The following is a 25394-nucleotide window of genomic DNA, read 5'->3' as shown; positions in this document are numbered from 1 at the left end:
CTTTCCCTACCTTCCCAATAAACACAAACTCGCTTCCATGGATTTGTGAATGCAAAGCTAAAATGTTCTGCTTTGGACCCTGAGGGAAAGAGGCCTTGGGGCAGAGAGGACCCCCGACCCACATGTGTCTTGGGTGGGTGCCGGCTTCTGCAAAGGTCCCACCTGCCGGCTGCTTCCTGTCATAAAGCAGCCGGGTCAGCCGTGGGCTCTTGTCATCCCTCCTTGGACCGTGAGTCTCCGCGTGGCCGTGTCTAGTGAAAGTAAGTTCCCTTTACTGAGTCCCTGCTCTAGGATAAAAAGATGCGAGATTGCCTCGAGGGTAGCACATCAGACGCTAGATAGTTCTGGATGAAACAGCATGTTCTTTCCCATGGAAATACAGCATCTGCCAGCCCTTTCGTTTGGGTGTGCTTCCCAGAGAGACCTGGAGTTCTGCCAGCTGGGTTTCGGTCCCCATTCTGTCACTGTTGACTATGTGACCCTGAGCCTCAGTTTCTTCACCTAAAGCGCTGACATGTGATGCACTATTCGTGGAGTGGCGGTGACGCCTTGAGCATCAGTGCTGCATCGACGCTCGCCCGTGGCCCTGCCGTGGAGCAGAGGTCTCACTCGTGTCTGTGATGTTGTCGCTGCAGGTCTCCAGGTGGTTCTGAACTCCATCATCAAGGCCATGGTCCCTCTGCTACATATCGCCCTGCTCGTGCTGTTCGTCATCATCATCTACGCCATCATCGGCCTGGAGCTCTTCATGGGCAAGATGCATAAGACCTGTTACAACCAGGAAGGCGTAGCAGGTAAGGGGCGCCGCCGTGTGACCAGCCCCCAGGCATAGCAGGTAAGGGGCGCCTCCGGGTGACCAGCCCCCAGGCGTAGCTGGTGAGGGGCGCCGCTGGGTGACCAGCTCCCAGAAGCTTCCCTGGCTCATGGAGACTTTCCATCCTTCAGCTGCAGGTGTTGAAACCACTTGGCCAGCGGTAACGGGGAGGCCCCTGTACTTGAGCACCCCTGTTTCTGGTGAAGTGAGAGACAGAGATTGGTATTCTTTTTCTCTCTGTTTAATGTTTGTTTTTATTAAATTAGATGTCTGGTGAAACAGGGACGTCTAAGCTTTATCCGCACGACTACACACTTTAAATGAAGGGGCTGTGCAATTCTAGAAACATCACTTCGTCAGCCTTGAATATTTTAAGAGTCACCACTACTGCTTCATCAGTCCTTCTGTGTGGCTTGTCACCAAAAGCCCTTTCTGAAGGCAGCTCTGCCACAAACCAGCCAGCTCGCCCGTCCCCGGCCTGAGTCCTCCCCACTCTCTAGGGACTCATCCTGGATCCTCTGCTCTTGATGCTTTCCATCAGCGGCAGAACCTCCCCAGCCCGTGTCTCAGGGTGGAGGGAGAACGGCAGGAGTGGAATCGCCTCCTCTCTGCCCCCAAATTTCCTTTCCCCAAGGAGAAGGCTTCATGGCACCTCATGACCTCACAGTCCTTCTGAGACCTCTCTCCAGTCCTCGGCAAACTAGCAGCACTGCCCTCTGGACACCCCGTGTAAGCCCGGGGTTCAGACCTGTGGGCTCTCCAACAAGCTGTTCTAAGTTCTTCTAAAATAAACATTAATCAGGAATTGACAAGGCTTTTAAAGAGGCATATAAAGTAATTTAACACAAAAACGCATGGAAAAAAAATACCCCCCAACGGAGTTAACAGTGTTAAATTTATGTGATTTTTGTTTTCAAATAAGCTCTTTCATCTTAGTTTTTGGCATCTTGGTGAAGAAAGGGGAGCATCCTTCTGAAGCATTAGAGGATACTTCTTTCTCCGCAGCGGCACTGCTTCTCATTCCCATTCTGAGCAGCCACTAAATTAAATGTGACCCCTCTTGCTTTGGTGGGGGTGGGCAGGGGGTGAGAAGGGACAGCAGTGGATCATTCACATTCAGAAACCTGCGCTCTATGGTCCTGTTTGCATAGATTAGCGAGGCATCTGTAAGATTTCCGGGGTCCCTACCCACCTGCCACCCCTCCCCACACTCATCTCCCTCCACGCCACAAACAGACCAAAATGACTACAAAGCTATTTGTACAACTACTAACCACCTCTTTTTTTTTCCTCTTTTGATGGAGGATCTGTCAAGAGGGACCTATTTTTTGCCCATTCTGGAAGGACTTTCCAAATTACTTAGGTCATCACCGCATAAAATATATCATCATGTTAAAAAAATTAGAAGCTTTTTAAACTGGAACCAACAAGTCTTGTTTTAGTTAAAATTCTGAGATTCCAAGCCTTGCTTAAAGAAATACCAAATAATGCTATGAGTAAGATTCCCCCCCCCCTTAATTCAAATCCCTCTTTTTGTTGATTTCGATCTGTAGCTAGTCCTGAACCAATAAACTGATGTCATGTGGCTCTGTTAAAGCTCACTTTGGGACCTTGTTAGGAACTGGCTGTGACATGTGCATTTGTATAGCTGGACCAAGATGCTCAGTGACTGTCCTCAGACAGACACAGGGGTCGCTCCTCAGAGATCAGCAGTGGCTGATGGTGTGGCTCTCGCCAACACCAAACCATCCAGGCAAGAGTGAGATGGTGGCATTCTTCCATGGAACCAACGAGATCAGCCCTTCCTGCAGTCGCTAAACTCAGCACTGCTCCCCCAAACTACAGATGGCTCCTACACCCTATGGGAGGAATAGCAAACATCTGCTTTCTGTTGGTGACAGGAATCCCCACCAGCAGCCTTGAGCTTTGCTTGGGACTCCCTGGGCTTGGTTGTCAGGACTTCGGTGGCCTCAGTGGAGAGGCAAGACCCATGGATGGGCTGTGCTCCGCTGGTCCCACCAGGCAGCCCGGGGAAGAGACCGCCTCAGGCCTGCTGAAACTCTCAGTGGCCGCTCTGCTCTGAGAAGGAGGACCAGAACCACCCACCAAAGGAACTGCCCACGTAGGACCATGCTGCTGCCCATCCCTGATGGTCAGCCCAGGAGAAGGAGTTGGGTGAACACACCTTCTGGTCAGAGAACTTGGGGTAGGTGTCGCCTGTACGCTGCAGCTCCTAAGAGAAGTTGGCTACCATCACAGCAACAACCATTGGCCCAGGGACCCAGACTGTCAGAGGACAGATTTTAAGAGAAGTGTTCCAGGAAGGAGCAATGCCAGGCTCCACTGGGAAGGTGACCTCTGTGAGGAGCCAGCCTCCCTGCTGGGAAGAGGGGCCGAATACACTTGGCTGCAGGAGCCTTCCCTCTCCCGACTACAGTCAGGAGTTACTTGTCTCCGTCACGCTGAAGCCGCAATCTGAAGTCAGTCCAGCGAACCACCCCCTCACTCTCAACAGAACACAAGATCACTGTCCTCAGGGCCTCGTGGGCTACACAGCAATGGACGTTTTGAGGAGAGACACAGGAATCTGGACACTCCACGCAGCCGTGAAGTAGGAGACGCCAAATCTGCCTTCTTTGAAACCAATCCCCATGTGACTTGGAAAGATGTTTTTTTAATGACCTTAAGACTGAGTGATTTTTTTCTTTTAGATTTTAGATTGAATTTCCATATTTTCCTGCAAATTTAGATCATACAGAAGTGCTTGTGAGTCCTCATTGTCACTTTTGAGTGGAATTTGCATCATGTTTCTCTTTATCAGATTATTTCTCAGGCTGTAAATTTCAAGTGCATGTAGATATTAGAATACACTGGATTTTGTACCATGTTTGCCATGCAAGAAAATTCTGGAACTAGCCAGATGAACTATTGTTCTTCTTCTAGGCTGCCCTTTCGGTGCCCAGAAGAGATGGTCTCTGAGGAGCCATTCCTCCCATCCCCAGGGCCGGTGCAAGGCACTTCTCTCGTTTCTCAACAGAAACATCACCATCTGGCCACACCTTTTGTTTCTCATCATCCCATCTGTTTGACGGTGCTCGGAGCCAGGTCATTCTGAACAGCTCCCCCAAACACAGCCATTACCCCTGAGACTGGCAAAGAATGGGTTGGCTAAAACCTAGAAATGAAATGAATCTCATTCTATTCACTCCTTAAATTTGGGTCCTACAAAAGTAATTGATTTTGTCTTCAGTGAATTCTCCTTGGGCCCCTAACTGGCTTTCTCCCAGGATTTCATTTTCTTGCTGGTATTAACTGCCTTTCTGAAATCGCTCCTAATCTTTGCCTCCATTATTTTACCGCAAACTTAATTTGAACTTTCCAGAATGACTCTACTTCTTTTTGCTTTAGTTTTAAAAACGTGAGGGCCACTTTGCTTTGTTTCTCTGTCCCATCTCATGTTCCTACTTTCCTCCCTGACACTTCATGAGTCTTCAGAAGAAACCAACCCAGGTTCATGGTTAAGCTGATTTCTCACCTTCGAGTGCTCGTCACTAGGACCTGTGTGTGTGTTCACATTTTTTTGAGTGTTCCCTCTCGTGCTTTTTATAGATACCTATTTTTACCAGATCATCATGGCTTCTTAATTGTTCTCAAATCTTTTTTTATTGTGGTTTAAGACAGATTTAAAATAGCAGCGTGATGCTTAAGCCTCGAGATAATCTTTCAAAATCACACCCCTTTCTCCTTCACTAACAAGACCACTTCCCCTTGGTGCCTCTTTCTTTTCAACATATATTTGTAAAATTCCAAAATATGTTTTTCATCCTGGAAGATGAACTCACTTTGGTAACCTTCAGCTTTTCCTTATTTCTGCCTATTTCAGCAATTGAAAAGGCAGGGGAAATTGTCAGTGAGTAGTCACAAAGCAAAGATGAACAGCATCTTTATTGCACTAAAAAGCAAAACGAGAAAAGAAAACCAAGTTCCCCATTTGCTCTTTCACCTTCTCTTCCTGTCCCTGTTATCACAGTGGCTGAACACTGCTCCCTAAAAAGCCACCCCTAGAACGGATGAGAACCCAGCATCGCTGATGATCACTTTGCTTCTTGGTGTGCCAGTCTCTCAACTCTCAGCCTTTCTATGTGCTTGGCATCCACTTTTCTGTATTTTCTGGTTGCCCTTCTTTTAGAATCACCCCTGGCTTAAATGCACATCCAATCTCCAAAGACCTCAAAATACCAGCGTCACACACACATCCACCTTCATAGCTCCTCCTGGGTGCCCTGCCTGGAGTGATGCAGATACGGTCACCCCTCCTGCAGTCCAGGGGATGGTGATGGAGACCTTTACAGCTGGGTCTGCACACAGGGGCTTCCCCACCGCCCGAAGCCCCAGGTCAAGAACAAGGCAGGAAGCAACATCATTCACAACAGCCCAAACCTGGAAACAGTCTCTGTGTCCATCTGCTAGCGAGTAGATGAGCAACAGTAAAAGGAGCAGCCTGGATAATGCAACAGCATGGATCAACCTCAGAAACACTACGCTGAGTGACAGGAGATGGACACCAAAAGCCACGTCTCCTATGACTCCATTTGTATGACATTTCTGACATTTCTGGAGAGGCAGCACTATAGAGACAGAAAGCAGATCAGGTTGCTAGGCGCTGGAGATAGGAAGAGAAATTGACTGCAAACAGCGGCTGGGGGGTTGAGGGGATGGTGAAATGTTTTCAGCAGGATTGTGGTGATGATGACACAGCTATATAAATTGACGGATTTTACATTGATGAATTGTAAAGCTTGGAGATTGTATTTCAGTGAAGCTGTTAAAAGAGAGAGCAGAAAAGCCAAGAAGACACAATCTAGCATATTTTCTCCTGCTTAATTCCATTCTCCGAAGAATTATCTCTCTGTTAAAGATTAAATATTTCTCTTCCTGCCTTCCTCTGGGAATGAGCTTCCAATGTGAAACCACAAACCAAGAAGCAGACAGCCAACCAGCGGTCCTCCACACAGAGCTAACTGGCGACTTGGGATTGTTATGATATATATGAAATAAGAGAAGGGCTTGGATGGCCAGTTCCCTCTCAGTGCAGAACTACAGCGAAGTCTCTCCCTGGAGCCATATTTTCACTGTTGCTAGAGGAAATTGTATGCTTGTTGGAGCTGAGGTCCACCCTGTCCATTACTGTTGCTTTCTGCAAGCCCTAAACCATTTTACATACTCCTGTGAGTTCCACACTTGACCTTTCACAGCTGAAGCCACAACTTTCCCAGTATTTTACCTTAATGGAAATTCTTCGATGTACCAAGTCTGATTTAAATTTACTAGTGAAAAAAGTTTGGTCAGAGGAGGTAGATTACAATAAATAAAAATTAAAAATACCTCAAAATCAATCACTAAATAAATGAATTTACCAGTGAACTCCAAACCAATAGATATGAATTATTTCTCAGCTCATTAATTTTCTAGTAGCTATTCCCAGCCTGTGAAACTGGCCCAAACACTGTCTGAAGCCACAGTGTACACCTTATATTCCACTGTTTCCTGCAAAAGCCTCCTCCAGACCTAGGGACCCCTATCGCCCACAACCGCTCCATCTCCATGAGAGGTCAGAAGGTGATTCTTCTCTTCCAAATGCTATTGCTGCTAGAGAGCAGAGGGCAGAGCCCCTAAGACACGCACAAACTACCGCCAGTGGTGTTTGTTCTCAGTGGCTATCAAGACTACTGTTGTAGTCTACTGTCAGGATTTCTTTTTTATGTTCCATCGAAGTAAGGCTTCCACCACAAAGTGACTGGCACCCCTGATAATGTACCATGTGGTAAGTAAAGGACCCGTCTGTGCTCAGAAAGTGGTATCGGATAGGATCTGTTGGCCAATTATGTGAAAGAGTCTTCTGATCTGTGGTGCCCTCACTCCAAATTCCAGTATTCCAACAGAAATGTCCATAGATGCTTTATCACTAGAAAAAAGAAGAAAAGGTGGACTTCCCAGTTCACTGTAGAACATTTGCCACCCTCAGGGGTCTCTTCATCATTATTTTTTGAGTGGTCATTTGACTCTGCTGATGCTGACATATTACCACCAGGTGGGCACTGGGCTTAATATTTTATCACTGAGGTTAAAAGCAAGTTTTACCAAACACTTAGCTCAAAGTCCTGATATTCTAAAGCGATGGTAGCCTAAAATGAATCCTGGCTCCTCACGGTGTGTCTGGGATGGGGCACTAATCGGAACTTGCTCTGCACGGTGGTCACTGTGCGGTTTGCCCGCCCCATCGAACCCATCCTCCCACCTTTCTCCCTGACTGCTCTCTCCTTTCTCACCCACGCCTCTCCCACTTCCTTCTCCCCGCCCCCCGCTACCCCTCCCCCACCCCGACCATTTAAGATGTCCCAGCAGAAGACGAGCCTTCGCCTTGTGCTCTGGAGTCAGGCCACGGACGGCAGTGCCCTAACGGCACAGTGTGCAAGCCGGGATGGGACGGCCCCAAGCACGGCATCACCAACTTCGACAACTTCGCCTTCGCCATGTTGACAGTGTTCCAGTGCATCACCATGGAGGGCTGGACGGACGTGCTGTACTGGGTATGTACTCGGGCCAAGTGGACGCAGGGGTCCCCAGGGTGGCAAGGCTTTCCCCAAGGTCACGCCCTTTGCAGCCTCCCCATGATTTGACACCTTGATGGGATAGTTGATGAGGGTCTTCGATTTTTTTCCAGGGCTTGCCTGAGAAAAAAGGCATGAAACATTCACCCTAATGAGTGTCTCTCTCTGCTTACCAGCCTAAGAGAAATGCTCTTTGTCTGTCCGACCCAGTGAGACACCCTGGTGTGCAGTGCTGCTCTGTGAATGAGCTGGCCAGGCCTGACACAGCCTCCTTCTGTTGTTACCTCTGTCCCCAAAAGAGAGCTGGACAGCATTATTCATCTTTAGAACTGGCCTGATCTTCTAAAAAGAAACTATATGAAGAAACCATTTTTTAACGAATAGTGTAGCATTATGGCATGCAATTGTAATTTGATTTCTCATGTTAACCTTACCTTATCAATTTAGAATAATCCAGCAGGCAAGTGCATTGTCATCATTTTCAACACTAACAAAACACTATGCTGGTTATGTGATGCATACCCAGAAGTGTCACTTCTTGAGTGTCAACCCATAAATAGTACATCTTCTTTTACTAAAATAATGCCCTCTTATTATCTAGCAGCCAACATGACTTTGCCAACCTTCAGGCTTTTGAAGTGCCAGACTTGTATACAGCCTGCCCCATAGGCAAATACACTTGAGCTGTCTCCATTCTGGCAGAATCCATTATTTGTAAAAACTCCAGAAAATATAATTCTTTGTAGTAGCTCCTTCTTCAGCATATGAAATCCCTTGCCAGGATGCAGTGCTGTTCTCCAACATTCGGGTGAAAAAATGCTTGTTTCCAGTCTTGAAAATGCCATCTCACCCAGAGTTTTGCAAATAGTCAGATTTATTTAGCCACCCTGAGAACAATCTAAGAAACTGCCCAGGGAATAGTGTCTGCACACTGAGCCAGGGAGGAGTGAGGGGCAGGTACGGATGCCAGGAGAGGTGTTGACTTCTTCCTGAGTCAGAAGACAAGAGTTTTGGAACAGAGCAGAGATGATACCGTGTGTTGTATCTTCTCGTTGTTTTTAAAAGCATCATGTCCTATTGATTCAAAAATCTTTTCCTAGTTTTTGTGTTAGAGTTGACATGCCAAAGACCAGTGTTGCTGTGAAATGTGAACCTCTCTGCAAATAACTACTTGAGGCTTGCCCGAGTACCTTGGACCCGGCAAACATTTATTGAGCATCCTTTGCCTGCCACGGGTGCTCCTAGGTACGAAGAATTCACACATAGTAATATCCAGTAAGCTGCAAAGCTCAGTCTGGAAGCTAAGTTCTCAGCCAAGTAACAGCAGGACAGCAGGGCCCACCCTGCTGGCGTGCCCACGTGGTGATACTTTCCAAAGATTCAAGTCAGCCCTCCCTCCACTAAAATGAAACATTGCAAAAAGGTCTCTGGGCACATGCTCTGTAGGAGCTTGGTTTGCAGTAATTTAGACAAAGAGAGGGAGTTGGACCTATTATACTTTGTCAAATTTATTTTATTTATCAAAGCAGAGCAGATTCCCCCAGGGTCTTCACTGGTTCTTCAGTGTTGGGTGGATCCTTCTGAACAGCTGAGGAAAGAACCTTCGACGTGGGGAAGTTTCCTCCGTGTTCTTACAACATACGATGAATGGAGCTGTGCTCTGGAGCCTCATGAGCTCAAACCTGTGCCTTAAGTTGCCAGGGAAACGCCTTCCATGGCATTAAATTGGGGGCACGGTGGCAGTGGGTGGGGGGTGTGTGGTTGGGGGGACTAGGTATAATTTACTTTGCTGATGGCCCTGATGTATTTTTGTGATCTTCCTTCATCACTCCCTCCCTCTTCCCCACCACGAGTCATTGATACCCCACCAGCCAGATGTGGCCCAAAGAAATACTGTCATGATGACAGCCAGAGTGGGGAGTGAAAAGAAGCTCACAACTGCAACTACCAATTTGCAGCAGCTGTGTTGTGCTTTCTCCCCTGTTGGGGGGGGGGGTGACAGAGAGCAGACTGGAATGGAGAAAGTGTCAGAGGTGAAGGAACAATCCCAGGCTTATGGGACATGCCTTTCTGACATGCCACGTTGTGTGTGTGTGTGTGTGCATTGCCACATGTGTGTGCGTGCACACGTACACACACATCTAAAGTGGAAACAGAACCTCCTACTTGGGTGTTCATTATGGGAAGACCTCCCAGCCCATTGCTCCTGCTTTAAAGATTTCTCTAATTGCTCTGACCTTTCTCCGGCCACTTCTTACTTCTTGCTCTCTCTTCCTTCCTGCATTTCTCTTCCTTGCCTCTAGGTCTGTATCTCTGAACCCACAGACTATACAACCTCATTGTACTTTAGAATTGAGACATGGAGTTTTCTCAATACACAGCTACCCACACCTCCGCCCAAGCCATTGAATCTGGAGTTCCAGAGTTAGCCCCCAATATCTGCATTTGGTAAAATGTCCCCAGGTGATTCTTAGGCCCACACCAGAGTTTGAAAAGCCTTTGAGGTGGAACCTATTGTTTGTGCATGGTACGCTTTGATGCCACTGGATTAGAACCAGCCTAGAGAGAAGACGTCTGGGGAAACTGGGAAGTAGGGTCATCCACTTAGAAGAATGCATTCTCTTCAAGCTTAGGGGATAAGTCTAAAGCATGTGATAAGAAACAATTAAGATTTTGAGGAGAACAGTGAATGAAAACCTCAGAGCTGAGTTCATTCCAAACTGCCAAACAGCTGGTTGAATATTCCTGGGGAGAGACTAGGCACTCAAGTTCTAAAGAAGCAGTGGATTTGGCCACTAGATACAGCCTACGATGGGAGGACCAGAGAGGCCACCAGAAGCAAATGGCAGACACCTGCCTCCTATTGCAGTTAATAGGCAATCTAGTTCTCATTTTCCATGGCATCCATTATTCCATCCTGTTATTATGATTTTGAAGTTATTCAACCAAAAGTAAAATCAACGTTGGTCAAGTAATACTCCAGTAATGCCTCAACCATGAAAGGCCTTGGCCGCTAATAGAATTGAGGCCCCAACTGGCAGAAAAGTTTGCTTCAAGCATTTCATTCGTGTTCTGGAAGTCTCTAGATGGCACAGTGAAGACTAGGGCACACTGGACCTCTGGAAACAGTCAAAACTCAGGTTTGGGGACGTGGTTTCCTTGGGAAATAACTTCTCCTGTCAAAGCCTTCCCATTTACTCTCAGAAAGTTTATATCACTCTATGACAGTGAGGGAGGGGATCCAATAAAAAAAAATTGGCGGCCTTCTTTAGACAGTTCTCGCAGAGGCCCTGTATCCTTGACTTTTAATCTGCCTCTGTTAGCATCTCCCCTTTTAGTGCCCATGCAGCTTGAAACAGACTCGATTCTCTAAACAATAAACTAATCGTTTCTAAGCACATCAAAAAGAGAACTAGCATCTCTCAAAGCTTTTATCTACTTACTTATTAGGTTTTCTTGTATTAATTTCACTGGTAGTAGATGAGTCCTTGTCATTTAATAGTTTGACTTCACAAGCCCAGAACTGAGCAGCTTCTGGAGTGGGGGAGGTGAGGTGGGGAAGGGGAGAAAGCCTGCCCCCAGGGAGACTGGAGTCTAATGGGACAGATGGAAGACAAAGAAGCACAACTCCCCAGCTCCAGGCCACCCCGCCCAGAGCATGTCAGATTGAGGTGGATTGCACTGACCTTGAAGCCAGATAAGGAGCAAGAACCGCAAGCCAAGTCCCCCACACAGGTGTTCCTACCCGGGGCCACCTCTGTATGCTTCAGCTCTAACCTCCCCGGGGACACCGGTGTGTGGGCCTGTCTGAGCTCATGGGTTGAGTCCATTCTGTTGGTTTGTCTTTGTGCTGGAGGCTGCTGTGTCGTCTCTGCACAGTTCTGGCTGCTCTGTGCCCAGCAGCTCAGACAGCTTGTCTGCCACAATGAGCAGGGACAGAAAGGAACTGGCTGAAAGCCATTCTGACTTGCTGCTCACTCAGTGACCCATGGGTAGACACCCCTGTCCCAATCAGCAAGGTGACAGAGGTCACAAGTAGTCACAGATTGATGGAGCTTTGCCCAACAAACCTAGTCCTCTAATGACTCTCCTGTAAAAAGCACTGTGGCTTTTATGGGTTTTCACCTCCTGCCTTTAATGGCAAGTGACAGCCTTGCTGATACTAGTTAGTCTTTTTGTGTGACTTAATGTGAAGTCACATCAAGAAATGTTTCTAGAATCATGGGCAGTGGCTTGTGTATTATCTGGATCAGTTTGGGTTCTGCAAAAGACCTTAGAACAGAAGTCTAGAAGTCAGTAATCAGTTCTTCACTTTGTCTTACAAATCTGGACATACGGGGAGAGACCCCTAATCTCTCTCTCTCTCTCTCTCACACACACACACACACACACACACACACGGATGATAGCTGCACATGTCTTGTTGCTGCTGGAATATCCCTTGCTTATGGCAACAGTGACAGCCTTGCTGATACTATTAGTCTTTTTAGACCCATGCGCAGAGCCTGCACCACCAGCCTCAGAGGAAGTGACCCAAGTGGAACAGCCAGGCAAGTCAGCTGGGCTCGAGAGAAGCCTGGAAGGGGTAGGGTGTTGTTTCTGCTTTTTTTTTTTTTTTTTTTTAATTTTTGTGGAAATATACATGAGGGATTTGAAGGTTTGAGGCTCCCCCTCAGGGAATTAGATAAAGGGTCTTCTGCATTTCCATTCAGTGTTCCCTGTGCTCTGTCTCCCAACCCTGGGACAGTAAGAGTGTGTTCAGCGAGGCGGGTGCCCTGCTGTGAGCTCCCGGCTCTCCAGGCCCAGCGGCTGCAGATGGCGACTGTCAAGGGCCTCTCCTGTGCCTCCTTCAGCAGGTCACTCAGCTGCCTTTGTTATAGGCTGGGAAACATCTCGGCATGACTTGAGATGCACCCCTTTCTACCGTTAAAGGTGTCAGCAATCTGGGTCATTTTTTAAAAATATGTCTTTCTTTATTCTTTCTCTTCTTAATGGTTACTTTCCAGCTGATTTAAGACATTAATCTCATCACTCCAGGCACTGGCCTACTTCAGAGCCCCAACATTGGACGCTGTACGCTGGCTGCCCCCAAAAGTAGGTGGCCTAGAATAAAGAGGAGGAAGAGAGGAAGCTCTTTCCCTGCAGACCAGAAGCAGGCAGGCCAGAGAACGAGTCTCACGGAGAGAGGGAGGGGCCTCAGGACCGCCTTGGAAGCCTGCTTAGCTCTCATCTATCCTACATCCCACCCCTTACACCTCTGAAAGAATGAGCCCACAGCCAAGGAGGAGACCCACAGTCTCTGTGGGACATGTATGGTGTGGGGCCGCCTGGGGTGTCTGCAGGTCGGGGGTGACCCGAGGGCATGTGTGGGCTCCTGTGGCATCTACAGGATAGGGCGTCTGTCGCTCCCTCCACTTGAGGTCTTTGATGACAGCAACAGTCACTCACACCTGTACGCTCAAGGAGAGAGCAGCCACACTAAACACAGGCTCAGGAAATCTCCAGACTAGCGGGTGTGGCTCCCCAGAGAGGTGGCCCAGAGACTGCATTTTCTGGGAGGCTAAACATGTGCTCTGAGGAGCCAGTCAGAAGAGCTTTGACTCTGAGGCTGGGGACGGCCACCCTGCCCTGCCTTCTGCCCCTCCCTGCAGCCTGGGGCTGGCTTCTCCTGCCCTGCTGAGAAGGGGAGGTGGCCTGGGACCCCAGAGGAGGTGGGGGCTGCTGAGAACAAATCATCTCGTCGCTCGCTCCCCTGACCACGCCTGGGAGGGGCCCTTCGGGGTGGCGCCCAGCAGGCCGAGGGCAGGGACTCCGGTCCACCTGCAGTGGGTGCAGCGGTGTGCCTCTGCCCCTGAAAGCCAGTTTCCCTCAGCTTTTCCCAACCTGCCCGCCCTCCCTCTAGAGTAAAGAAGTGCTGGTGCGGGAAGAGGAGGGGACTTCTTTTGCTTTTCATTGGCAGAGGAACAGCTAGAACACCAAAGCCTTCTCAGGACCTCGGTTCCAGGTTCCCTAGAAGTTTCTTTGCAGGTGCTTTCTCCCATCTCAGGGCTGTTTTCAATGCTGTTGCTTCCCCCACACTCAGCACCATGCCTTACACACAGTAGGTGCTCAGTAAGCAACGCCTTACACACAGTAGGTGCTCAGTAAGCAACGCCTTACACACAGTAGGTGCTCAGTAAGTATTAGGTGAGCGAACACAGACTGACTCCACTGCTGCAGGCTCCATCATGAAATGTGGTCCCAGGCTTCGGGCTTCCCACGCCTTCCCCTCCCCGTCTCGTCCTCCCTCCCTGCCCTTCCCGTGAGGCTGCGGTTTTTGGCTTTTCCTGAGCTCCCCTCGCCCGCCTGGCGTGGTTCTCTTTGCATCCTTGGCTCAGGTTCCGGTTAAAGGCCACTCCCAGGCTCCCTGTGGCGGGGGCAGGGTCTGACCCCCAAAGACCTTTCTGCCCTGCCTCTCCTGACAGCTGCTGTTTTGCTGGATATTTTAGTGTCTTCCGCCACTGGGAAAATCCTGCATCCCAGAGCCAGACTAGCTTTACAGCTGTCCCCTCTATTTTTAACACTTGCCAACTTCCTCGGAAACCCTGATTCCCAGCACGGCTCACGCGCCTCTGGGCCGCCTTTCTGCTCCCGACTCCCTTTGCCTCGGTGGCCCCACTCTGCAGCCTTGCCGAGTCCGGCCCGCTGGCCACGCCAGCCCCTGGAGCTTCCCTGTGTGCCTCTGCGGCCCAGCACGTTTCCTCCCACGGCAGCTGCACCGCCATTGGGCAGCCTTTCTGCCTGCCCCTGCCTGTCCTGGCCGCTGTTAGCAGCACAGTGGTGGCACATGCCAGCTCACTCCCTCACTCAGCGAACTTTTCCTGAGCACCTGTCACATGCAGGCTGCAGGTGTAGGCACTGGGTGTGGCGTGAACAGCACGGGCCACAGTGCCTGGCCTTGAGCAGCTTATATTCTAGCAAAGCCAGTTATCAGTTAGAAAGTGAAAAGTGCTATGCAGAAAATAGCCTGGAGAGGCAGGAGTGGAAACATGTGAAGTTGAAGCTCATTGGGACACGCTTGCAAGTATGTGAGCTTTGCCTTTCCTCACTGGCTCAGTTCCCACTGGTGATTCCCTAACCCAGTTGTGCCGTGTGCCGGGACTACCCAAGGTTGTGTGGCCCCGTAGACATTAATGGATTTGCAAAGAACATACTGGCATGTTAACACTTTGCATGGGTCCAACAAGAGTGTGGGTCTCTCAGGACTCCTCCGTCCTTTTTATTCACAGAACACATGATATTATGCAGCATACTTAGCTGGGAGCAAGGGATCCTGGGTCTGAGAAGCCCGCGTCTGAGATGTTATTCGCCAGCCCAAGTGGAACTCACTCAAGGCACCTGGTAGTGTCAGCAAATGCCAGGTCTAGAATCTCCTGAGTGATCAAGAGACAGTTACAGGGCAGAGCCCAGGGATCCGCTTTAACAGCTTTCCCAGCAGTCTCTGATGCTGGTGGTCTTTGGGCACGCTGCTAGGCAGCTGAGCGGAGATCTGTCACGGTCTGCAGTGACTGCAGTGTTTGTCGTGTTATTATGAAGTTGGAAGCTATGGAGAGTGATACAGATCAGCGAGTCTCAAATTTTACCATGCATCAGACACCTATAGGACATGCCACTGGCCCTCAGATTTCGAGAGTGAGGTCCAATTGTATGTAGTTTGAAACAAGTTCCAGATGATGCTGCTGGCCCACAGGACTGCACTTTGACAACCGCTGGTGTAAGTCATTCAAGAGCAAGCCTGTGTACTTGGGAATTTATGTTTCTATAAGCTAACTTCACAAGGACAATGTGAAGGTTTCGTTTTAGGAAGATAAGACTCACACATGTTTAGTCAGAAAGCATCAGAAGAACTAGATTTGAGAAACTAAATCAGAATAAATTTCCTCTTTGATAAAATCACTGCTCTGTGACTTATCATCACATCTACCCTCTGGCCAGTGGCATGATGGTAAATGTTAAATAACCAGTTCTGAGGGGCAAAGGGCAAAGCGATCTGTATCATTTGCCCATTTCTGAACATACATCTGGGAAGAGACCCACGGTGGCCCTCACCCCCACCCCGAGCCCATAGGAACCAGCCCCAGCACATAAGAAGTTCATTTACTCACTCCGCAAACACATGCCAAGTACCCCCATGTGCAAGGCACTGTCTCCTGCTATAGAGACTGCAACCTTTCCAGAATGTTATCTTCATTCAGTAAGTTAGAGGTCACAGTTTCAGGTTAAAGACTTTCCATCTAGACTATGGCTGCAGGAACTGTTCTCTAAACCAAAACAACCATCCCCAGGGCCTGTGGCCAATAGTGCCTATGAAGCCCGGGAGTTTCTCCTCTACATTCTGGGCTTGGCCCAGGGCCCAGGTGGCCAGTGTCTGAGGAAGAGCGCCTTGCTCACACCTCCTCAGGACATCCTGGATCTCCAGCTCTATCAGAAATAGTTTGAGGCGCCTCCCACACCAATATCAGGGTGTCTTGGGGTACAACCGAAGACTTAATGACCTTGCATCCCCAACTGAGCTACAACCATCCATGCTGAAAACGTTATTTTTTTTAAGATTTATTTATTTGTACATACAGAACTGGGGTACAGGCCAGAGGCTCAGGGGTGGTGAGAGGCTTCACCAGAGACAGAGTGGGGAGCAGAACAGGCAGATCGACGAAGTACACTGCTGAGGGGAGCAGCGGGCGGGTCAGGAGAGGTCTGCCACGCCATGTGGTCACCTCCGGGGCAGGCGGGAATTGAACTCATGCGGAAGCGGCTTTAGATTCTCAGTGCAGTGCTTTAACCCGCTGCGCCACAGGGAGGGCCCGAAAACGTTATTTTTAAGGTACCCCACCTTCTTAGGCAACTGAACAAAAAAACATTGGAGATGTTTCTCTCTCTGTTTCGGATAATAAAGCAACAGAGAGCCCAGAAGCTTCGTCTCTTGGTGGAGCCTGCCACCGGCCCTTACGTGGAGGTCCCAGTCATGGGGCAGCAGTCTGACTGGAGACACCGCCCGGTGACAGCTCCTCAGCCCCAAGAGCAAGCGCCAGGCCAGCTTCCTCTGTGTCCTCCAGCTTCCGTTCACTCCCTTTCACCTGCCTCCTTGCTGTAACTCAAATCTGCTTTCTCTTTCCTAACTTTCCTTCATCTTTCCAGATGCAGGACGCTATGGGCTATGAGTTACCCTGGGTGTATTTTGTCAGTCTGGTCATCTTTGGATCCTTTTTCGTTCTAAATCTGGTTCTCGGTGTGTTGAGCGGGTAAGCTGCCTGTTTCTGTGAACTCCTTACCATGCAGCCGAGCAAGGGCCCAGGGGCGCTGTGCCGTCGCCAGGATCCTCAGGGATGGGGCCCTAACAGGCCTAGCAAGACCAGAAGCAAAAAGTCTCCATCGAACCGCAAATTCTGACCCATTGGCTGGGCAGGCCGTTTGCCTGCGGTCTGCACCTAGAGGATCCCCAGGTCCCGGCGCTGCCAGGTCCATGCCCGGGAGCCGGCCGTGCTCGGCTGCGGCGTGTACCTCACTAACTATCATTCCATTCTTCCAGGTCAATGATGCCGTAGGAAGGGACTGGCCCTGGATCTATTTTGTTACACTAATCATCATAGGGTCATTTTTTGTACTTAACTTGGTTCTCGGTGTCCTTAGCGGGTAAGCAGGACCAAGGAAAAAGGTCTTGATTTTTCCATTTATTTTACTTACTCTTTCTGCTCTTCCTGGCTTTATTCTTTTTTCTGCCTCTGATGAACCTGGGAGAAGGGGTCACCTCGGGAGCCTTGAAGTGAACGTCCTTGGCATGGCTGGGCAGAAGGGCAAATGCACAATCCACTGGTGTGGGCTTGGCCAAGGGAACCGAGCCCACCTGCCTCCCACCAGCTCACTCCACCCTCCCCCATGCCCAGGCAGGGTGCTCCCTCAGGAGCAGCGTGGAGCCCCAAGGGCTTGGCAGCGGCACTTGGAGGCCAGATTCGCAGACCACACTTCTGACTGACAAGCAGGCTTCTTGTCTGAGCCAGTCCCAGTTTGCAGCAGGCGAGCGGCAGGCTTTCACGCCGCCTTGACTCTGTGCTGAACAGGCCAGGGTGAGAAAGGCTTGATTTCAGATATAAATAAACAAATACAGACTAAACATCACCTGGGCTCTCACTCAGAGGCTGAGCCGACCGTTCTGCTCCTCTTTTCTGAGTACAACGGACGCCCAGCTGTTGAAAGCCATAGATTATTTGAGACTAGAGGAGATGGAAGATCTTCCTTTAACTGTATCTGTCAACTACAAGTATAAAGCCTACATCGTTGCAGCGTTTGCTCACGTGAATTAAAAAGTGGCCAGAGCCCATAAGGCTGGGCCAGCGAGTGCCCAGTGGCATGGCCACCTTTCCTCCACGGAGGCTCCTCAGGCATGTCCTCGGCCCCTGTCCTCTTCACAAGTCCACACCAGCCATGCCAAGGCCCACCACCTAAATGCTCTTGGTGACCAGCTCATGGGTGATGCACTCTGCCGCCTTCGCTGTGTGGGGGAGGGGACAGTCTATTTCTGCTCTGCTTCAGGCAGGTCAGCTGCTCTGAATAAGCTTTCCTAGACTTCAGGGGCATTAATGCTGAGAGGTAGCCAGACATGAGGAGAAAGTTCACTCCTCAGTTTTCATCAGAATGCAGATGGGGAACAGCTACTCCCTGCCTCTTGCCACTGCCAAATGCAATGCAGGAGCATCGGATTTAGTCTTTAACTGGGTGCAGCGAAGACTGTCCCCACCCTTAGCCCTTCTGGTAGTGGGTGACTTAGTAGAGACGTTGGTGACAACGTGCCTTTTGCCAAAGCGAGGCCAGGCAGGATGCTCATGCTCCCACTGGGGGTGAAAATGATGAGGAAAACAACTTAAGGCCCTGATTAGTGTCCTGGAGGGTGAGCTTTCATTTTTATGTTCCAACGCAAGAAAATGCTCCTGTGCTTATACATGAAACTTCTACGGCAAGTGTTAAAAAGTCAACCTCATCACTGCCATCAAGACGGAAGTTTGCACATCCCAGCTTTGCAGCTGTGGGATGCAACTTCACCTTTTTACCACTCTCATTATCCATCTGAAAACAATTAAGACAATAAGAGCAGCCACTGGTGGTGACAGAGTATCATTTATGTCAACAGCTGAGCGGGTAGTCAGTGCTCAAGAATGACACTCTCTTCACGGTGTCTGTTTGCTCGGTGCTTCGCATTACTGGAGTCATTTGATAGAATTGTCAAACGTTAGGTAGAATCATCATATGTTACAACCTCCCAAGTCCTTTTTTAAAAAAAGGAAAGTGAGCCCAGAGATGTTAGTGACGGTGTGACGTCACTCACGGGTAACTATCAGAACTGGTCACACCTGGGCACAGCCTGGCTCCCATCTCCCATCACTGTCCAGTAAATACAAGTTGAATGAATGAGCTTGAGCTCTGGACTTTTAAAATTGAAATTCCACTCCCTTCCGCCAGAGATGAGGAACAAATTTGATCTGCAACATTCCCTCCCAGAATCTGAAGTAGGGAGTGAGGACAAGACTTTGTGGTTTCTGCCCAGAGTCATCCTTGGCCCCACCAGAAACTTCGCCTTCCTGGTGGTCTCAAAGCCAAGTGACAACAGCCCAGGATGAGGGAAAAAGTCATTTGAAGATCACATCTCAGCCTGCTTTGGTCCAAATGAAATTGACTGTGGAAAAATACCTGCCTTGGCTTGTAATAATCCTCAGAAATACTCGTTGGCTCTGAGCAGGAACAACAAGGCTTTCAGACCACTCAAGTCCAGATGCCAGTCTCTTCTGCACCCGCTCCTTGGCCTGTTCTCAGAGTGCCTGTCGGGCCCCCGTGGCTCCTGGGTTCCTGCCGTAATATCTCCCAAGCCCACCTCCGAGCAGACCCTCCTCCACCCAGACGAGGCAGTGTCAGTGGCAAACTTGTCCCCTCCCCAGCTCAGGAAGGGCTGTCACAGGCCCATGATGGTGCAGCCAGGCTCCTCCTGGCTGACCAGATGGGGGCCACACAGCTCCGGTTTGGAGTCAACACTTTGATTAGCCAGGACAACAAGGTAACAGTCATCACAGAATGCAGTAAAATGCCAACTTACTCATCAGCCAGCTCCTGATCAGCCAACCTAATGCTTCCAGAAGCATTCAAAGAAGTCTGTGAGTTCCTTGAAATTCACTGTCGGGGCAGTAAATAGTGGCCAGCGTTTTCCCTGCCAGGGCAGTGCTTGGGACTTTAGCAACAGTAGCTCCGCTAAGGCTCACAACCCTGCGTGCTCCGTGCGTGCCTATCTCCATTTGCTAGAGGAGAAATATGAGATTCAGATGAGAGAGCTACCTCAGTTCTAACAGGTGAAAAATGGAAGGTCCAGGATTAACCCGAGCTCTACCCATCCCAGCAAACAGCCACGATGCCTAAGCTCCATGCTATACTCTCCCCAGACCCACTGAATCCCATGTCCTTCAATTATAGTCAGAAGCTGCAGTGAGGAAAGAGGGGCAGACAGCTGAGGTGACCCCCAGGGGCCACTAGAAAGAGCCCATGGGAGAAAGTCCTAGAGGAAGCTGCTGAGCCCCACCACCCCCCGCCAAGCCTGCCTGGAGGCAGGTTGTTCATCCAGGGACCCACAGCCCCACGGATCTCTCCAATCCATAAGAGAGAGCCGAGCCCCTATGCAGCAGCACTGCATTCTGGAACATTCTGGAACTGGCGGGCGTGAACCTTACATCCATCAATTAAGGATAATATTTTATAGCCCAACATGGTAACTCATCCTCACCAATTATGTCCTTCACTTGCCAAGAAAAGGTGAATTGTGCTTGGAGCATCCTGCTGTGAGGGTGGGATGACAACATGCCGGGAAGTTTTCATCTAAAAGGGGAAGTTCAGAGACTTTGGTGACCAAGGTCAGCATTCCTTATCTGGAACATGCACCTATCCAGAAACCTGACTCCTGAGGAAGCCAGATAGACTCGGTGGGGAGAATAAACATCTGGGTTTTTTTCAAAGTGCTTCCATCCTCATTATCTATTGATCCCCACAAGCCACAGGGCTGGCATTAGTAGATAAGAATAGGATTATATTACTTTCTCCTCCAGAAATCTCAATCTATTAGAATTAAAACGAGGGTGATGAGAAGATTCTCAATGCTGGACTTGAAGCTGTGAGTGACTGCAGCTGGTGACGTTCTCTTGTTACGGGAGCTTTCACAGGGGGAGCAGACCGGTGCCCGGGTTGACCAAGGGCCCGGATCTCTGAACTGGGGACACATGTCCACTGACACATGGGCATGTCTCTCTCCCCCAAGAAGCAGAGGAGCCAGTGGGTCAGCAAGTTTACCAGCTGAAAGGATGACAGGAACAGGGCGCCATGGTTAAGACACAGCATCTAAGTCCAGGCGGAAGCAGGAGCAGAACAAGACCTGCACGCCTGTGGGTAGGAGCAGAAGAGATCTCAACAGTCGGTTCTCATTGCCCGAGTGGCAGCATTCTAGAAAGTCACCAAAGACAGTGAACTGGCTGCTGTTCTCAGAAGAAATACGGGGCTAGGTTCCTGAGAACCTCGTAACGTTTTTGCCAGCCAGTCTCTTGGTTACTCTGTGCTTCTATCTAAAGACACCTTTTTTACTATCCATGTTCGTTTCGTTAACTTCGAGCCCTTAGCCAATGGCATGTGTCTCCTGCCTGGTGGGGCTCACCATGTGTTTTCTCTACCAGGCACCTGAGAGCTTCTCCCTGCACTTCAGAACACTACACAGCACAGTGCCTATGCTTGGAAGTCACTTTAAACAGAAAAAATGACCAGCAAAAGGCACAGAAGTAGAGAAAGCATGGTGCTAAGTAAATAGGCCATAAAGGGCACAGTTAGCAGGATGAGCACAGAAACAGAAAGACAGCATTGCCTGGTGAAGCCTCAGCTGGAAAGGTGACTCCAGTTCTTGCCATTCTGCACATGGCTGTGTGTGGCCGCTAAAGGCATAGAGGCATTGATTGGGGGCTACAAATACATTCCAGCGAGGAGGCCAATTCACAAATAGAAAACCTGTGAATAATGAGGATCGACTGTTCTGATTATCAGAGGCCTGGAGCCAGGCCGGCGGCAGAGCCTGCATTTTCCACGTGCACCTCCCTGGTTTTTCATGTCGGCCGTGGTTGGCAGGAGGTGCTGCTGCCACGTGACAATTCCCAGGGCTGTGACTGATTGTCTAGCCAGCTCGGCTCCCCGGGTCTGGCACAGCCTGTGAGGCTGGGGCTTCACATCTTCATTAGTCCAGAGCAGCACATGGCTGGCATCCACGTGAGGAGATGAAGAGCCAGGTAGCGCCACCCAGCAAGTCCTGTACTGCGCGGGGCCTGCACAGGAGACCCTGGCTCCCGGACCATCCAAATAAGCCTGGTCTGCCCCTTGCTCCAGGGGACCCAGGGGCCCTGTGGGCCTCAGCAATGCCCCTGCCACTTCTCCGCCCCAGACCCCAACACACATTCCATTTTCCTTTTCTCCCATGGACATTTTCCTGGTGCCCCTGAGGTGCTGGGGCACAGACAGTGAGCTCTCATGCCAGGTCAGCTGTCCCTACTCCCATTTTGATCCAGGGCAGCGAGGGGCACTGGACCAAATAGTTGATCGGTCACTTGACCCCAATCCTGTCCTCCTGACTCTAGAAAAAGAATGGGTTGTTGTTTTGTAATGAGAACTCGAGTGGTCCCTCTGAAAAGTCATCCACAGGCGCTAGCAGGAACCCTCGCTCAGCTCAGGCACCTATGACTCACCCCACGGGAAAGGAGACACAAGCACAGACGCGTGTGAGCAGAGACAGGCAGGGTCCCAGGGCCACTTGTTGGAGTTGGTTTGCTCCAACAGGCAGGGAGGGAACCACCACCTACGTGACAGACTCCAGAGAAGAGTGGACAGCCAGGACCGGAGGCATGAGGAGATAGGCTGTGACCATGCCCAGCCCCAACAGCCAAAGGAAGGAGAAGCAACAGCAAGACAGAGCTGCCGTCTCGTAGAGCTGTCAGTCTGGCCTCTCTCCCTGGCATTAAACGCCCTGGGAAGGAAATGAAGGAACCCGCCAGTTGGCAGGAAGCCTGAGAAAGAGCAAGTTCAATCCAATTAGAATTGGATTCAATCAAATTTAAGAAGAAAATTCCATCCAAACTAGAGCGTCATTAAGGCAGCAGTTGAAGAGAACTCGTTAGCTTGAGAGCCCCACATCTCCCAATTAAAAAGTTCCTTAGTCCCCCCACCCCACCCCCACCACAGAAATGGCGAGTGCTAACGCCTGTGCCCTCCCATGCAGCTCAAGCAAAGTGCAAGCACTGCGCCACGATACGGTGGTCAAGCCTGCCCTGCGGGACCAGGTGGACTCCAGAGCTGAGTCCGGGTCCTCTTGTGGCTTGTTGGTGTGACCGTCCTTCCAGTGTGCTGTTCCCTGTGGCATGTTTGGCTGGTCCAAGGAATCCCTTCAAGGAGGTTTCTGCAGCCTCCTTCCTTGAGCTAGCCACTTCCTGGTGAGCAAAAGCAGAGTCACTCTCTCCAAGAATTAACCGAGATGCCCAGTGCTTGTGACATGCACAACCCCGTCCCCCACCATCACCACCGCCTTGTCCCTCCTCCCATAGACCGTGTTTTGAATATCAGACATGCTCCAGTCTGCTTATTTTGGAAGAAAAGGCATAGAGTTGCATTCAGAGTTGAGAGTTAGCCTTCTCCTGCCAGCCCCTTCCTTGCTCACGAAATAAATTGGAAGCCAGAGAGAAAGTAAGGACAGAATCCTAGAAAATAGAACAGAAATCGCCATTCTGACAAATTTTTCAGTAGACCCTTTTTCCAGAAAATCCCTATCCAATTCCAATTTCTACTCATTATTACTTTAAACTGAATGCATCATTTAACATTTATATCATCTTGATTTTATATATTTTTCCATTTTGATTAGATCTTCTCTAAGCACAAGGGCAGCCCCCAGGACATTTTCTTGTGTTTGGAATCCTCACTTGTCTCCATGTGGGAAAGAACTTTCTCTAGATTGGAAATCCTTCCAGGCATACTAAGAGTGGCAGAACGAACTCCAGTAATGAGAACAGAGCTTAAGGAGATTAAATCTCCAGGGTATTGGACTGGTAACTATTTAGCAACTGGCTCTTTGAGGGGGGAAAAGGTCTGGTTTATAACATTTGCCAATTTCCATGGTGTAAATATTCCTACCATGGCCAATTTCAAGGCACCAAGGAGACATCACTGAAGCCAGAGTCGAGCAGAGCTGAGCACAGAGGCTCTCAAGACCCAGTATGGGCCAACGGGTGTCCCAACACCTCTGTTCACCTGGAGACACCTGGGAAATTTTTCAGATGCAAATGCATGACCTACAGCTGTCATGGAGGGGGTTGGTTATTGTTGGGAAGGGGCTTCCAGGCCACTGGAGAACAGTTGTTATTAAAAGGCAAAGTCTGTGGTCAGGATCCAGAATAAAGGGAAATGGACTTAATCCATCCCTTGATACCCTCGTGGCCTGGGTCAAGAATGTCCCCGTCAGTGACTTTCTGAGAGAAAGTCAGTGAGAGAAAAGACGAAACTGGGGTGCTAGAGGGAGCTGTCTGTGGGGAGTCGGGGTGTGGGGCTGCTCCCTAGTGCAACACAATTAACACTTGTGTTTCCTCCTGTCTCCATTTCTCCCGCATGCCCACCGGTGCCCTCCTCTTCTGCACTCCCCTGCTCTGCCCACTCTGCTCTCTCACCAGAGAGTTTTCCAAAGAGAGGGAGAAGGCCAAGGCTCGGGGGGACTTCCAAAAGCTGCGAGAGAAGCAGCAACTGGAAGAGGACCTTAAAGGGTACCTGGACTGGATCACTCAGGCAGAAGACATCGACCCCGAGAACGAGGATGAAGGCATGGATGAGGAGAAGCCCCGAAACAGTAAGCAGCCCCCCTCCATCCTGGGCTAGGTTTCTGGAGCAGGAGGAGACAGGTCTTCCTTTACAGCCTGTCTGTCTTCCAGGAGCAGAGCGGGCCTCACTGGTTGTGATTATTTGCTGCTCTTAGAAATTACTCCTGGGTGTGCTATAACTGCTGTTGCTCTGGAAATCCTCGCGTTCCTTTTAGAGCCCTTGATCGTAAGAGACAGTTGAGATCTTGGTATGATGGGTTCTATTTTCAAACTGGACATGTTCCTCCAGGCCCCCTCTCTTTGGGCAGGGGCCAGCTTCTTGCTCCAGGTTTGTTCAAAAGGAGCAACTTCCCCCAAGCAACAACTGGAAAATCGGATTCTCACGCCCTGTACAATCGACTTCCGGGTGCCACTGAGCTTTCTCAAAAGAAGGGAGCCAGAGGTTTCTCCTACGGAGGTCAGGTCTGGAGACGTGCTAAGCGGGAGGGTTGGAAAGCCCAGGGGGATTTGACAGAAGGTCATCAGACTTTAGGCACTGAACTGAAGCCCTTGCTTGCTCTGGGGTCCACCTAGATTGTTCGGTTGTCCGTTGCTGGGCTGCAAGTGAAGAGATCGTAGTGACTCCCACCAGTGGGAAAGACGGGGTGCCCTGGAGTTCCCGACTTTCACTGGATTAGCCTGACAGTCCTCAGCGGAAGCCAGCAGCACTAGTATCTCCTGGGAAATTGCCAGAAATGCAAACTCGGGGGCCCCACTTCAGATCTCCTATCTCAGAAAATCTGGGGTGGGGTCTCAAACCCTGTGTCCGAGCAGCCCCTCCAGGGGACGGCGGTGCAGGGCCCACTTGGCAACACTGGGCTAGCTCGGTCTCCCTCTGCCTCGCCTGACTCAGCTGTGGCCCAGCCCCGCCCTTCCTCTCCTCTTCCCGTGTGCATCTTCCTTTCTGGTCGCGTGTTCGAGTTGGTCACGCCGGTCCTCTCAAGCAGCCTGGCTGAAAACCTTATTCCTAGACTTTGAGCCTCTAGGGTAGTCAAGGAGCCAAGTGGCTTCAACAGCCAATCAGGT

General features: G+C 50.0%; 1 protein-coding gene across 16 annotated transcripts in view; it reads left to right on the top strand.

The window, feature by feature from the left end:
* The window catches only part of CACNA1C (calcium channel, voltage-dependent, L type, alpha 1C subunit), a 528989-nt gene that overhangs the window by 368469 nt on the left and 135126 nt on the right, over positions 1-25394 (top strand). For 9 of the 16 annotated variants that reach the window (XM_012732386.1, XM_012732387.1, XM_012732382.1 and 6 more), the window contains exons 6-9: positions 636-794; positions 7208-7404; positions 16994-17097; positions 24186-24358. In XM_012732386.1, the coding sequence (XP_012587840.1) occupies positions 636-794; positions 7208-7404; positions 16994-17097; positions 24186-24358 (633 nt within the window). Of the gene's footprint in view, positions 1-635; positions 795-7207; positions 7405-16602; positions 16707-16993; positions 17098-24185; positions 24359-25394 lie in introns of all 16 variants that reach the window. The other 7 variants (XM_012732389.1, XM_012732388.1, XM_012732383.1 and 4 more) reach the window with 1 other exon arrangement.

This window comes from Condylura cristata, unplaced genomic scaffold, assembly GCF_000260355.1.
Source record: "Condylura cristata isolate star-nosed mole 26May11 unplaced genomic scaffold, ConCri1.0 scaffold00034, whole genome shotgun sequence".
Lineage (NCBI taxonomy): Eukaryota > Metazoa > Chordata > Mammalia > Eulipotyphla > Talpidae > Condylura > Condylura cristata.
Note: the sequence above shows the minus strand (reverse complement) of the source record. Positions and strands in the feature narration are given on the sequence as shown.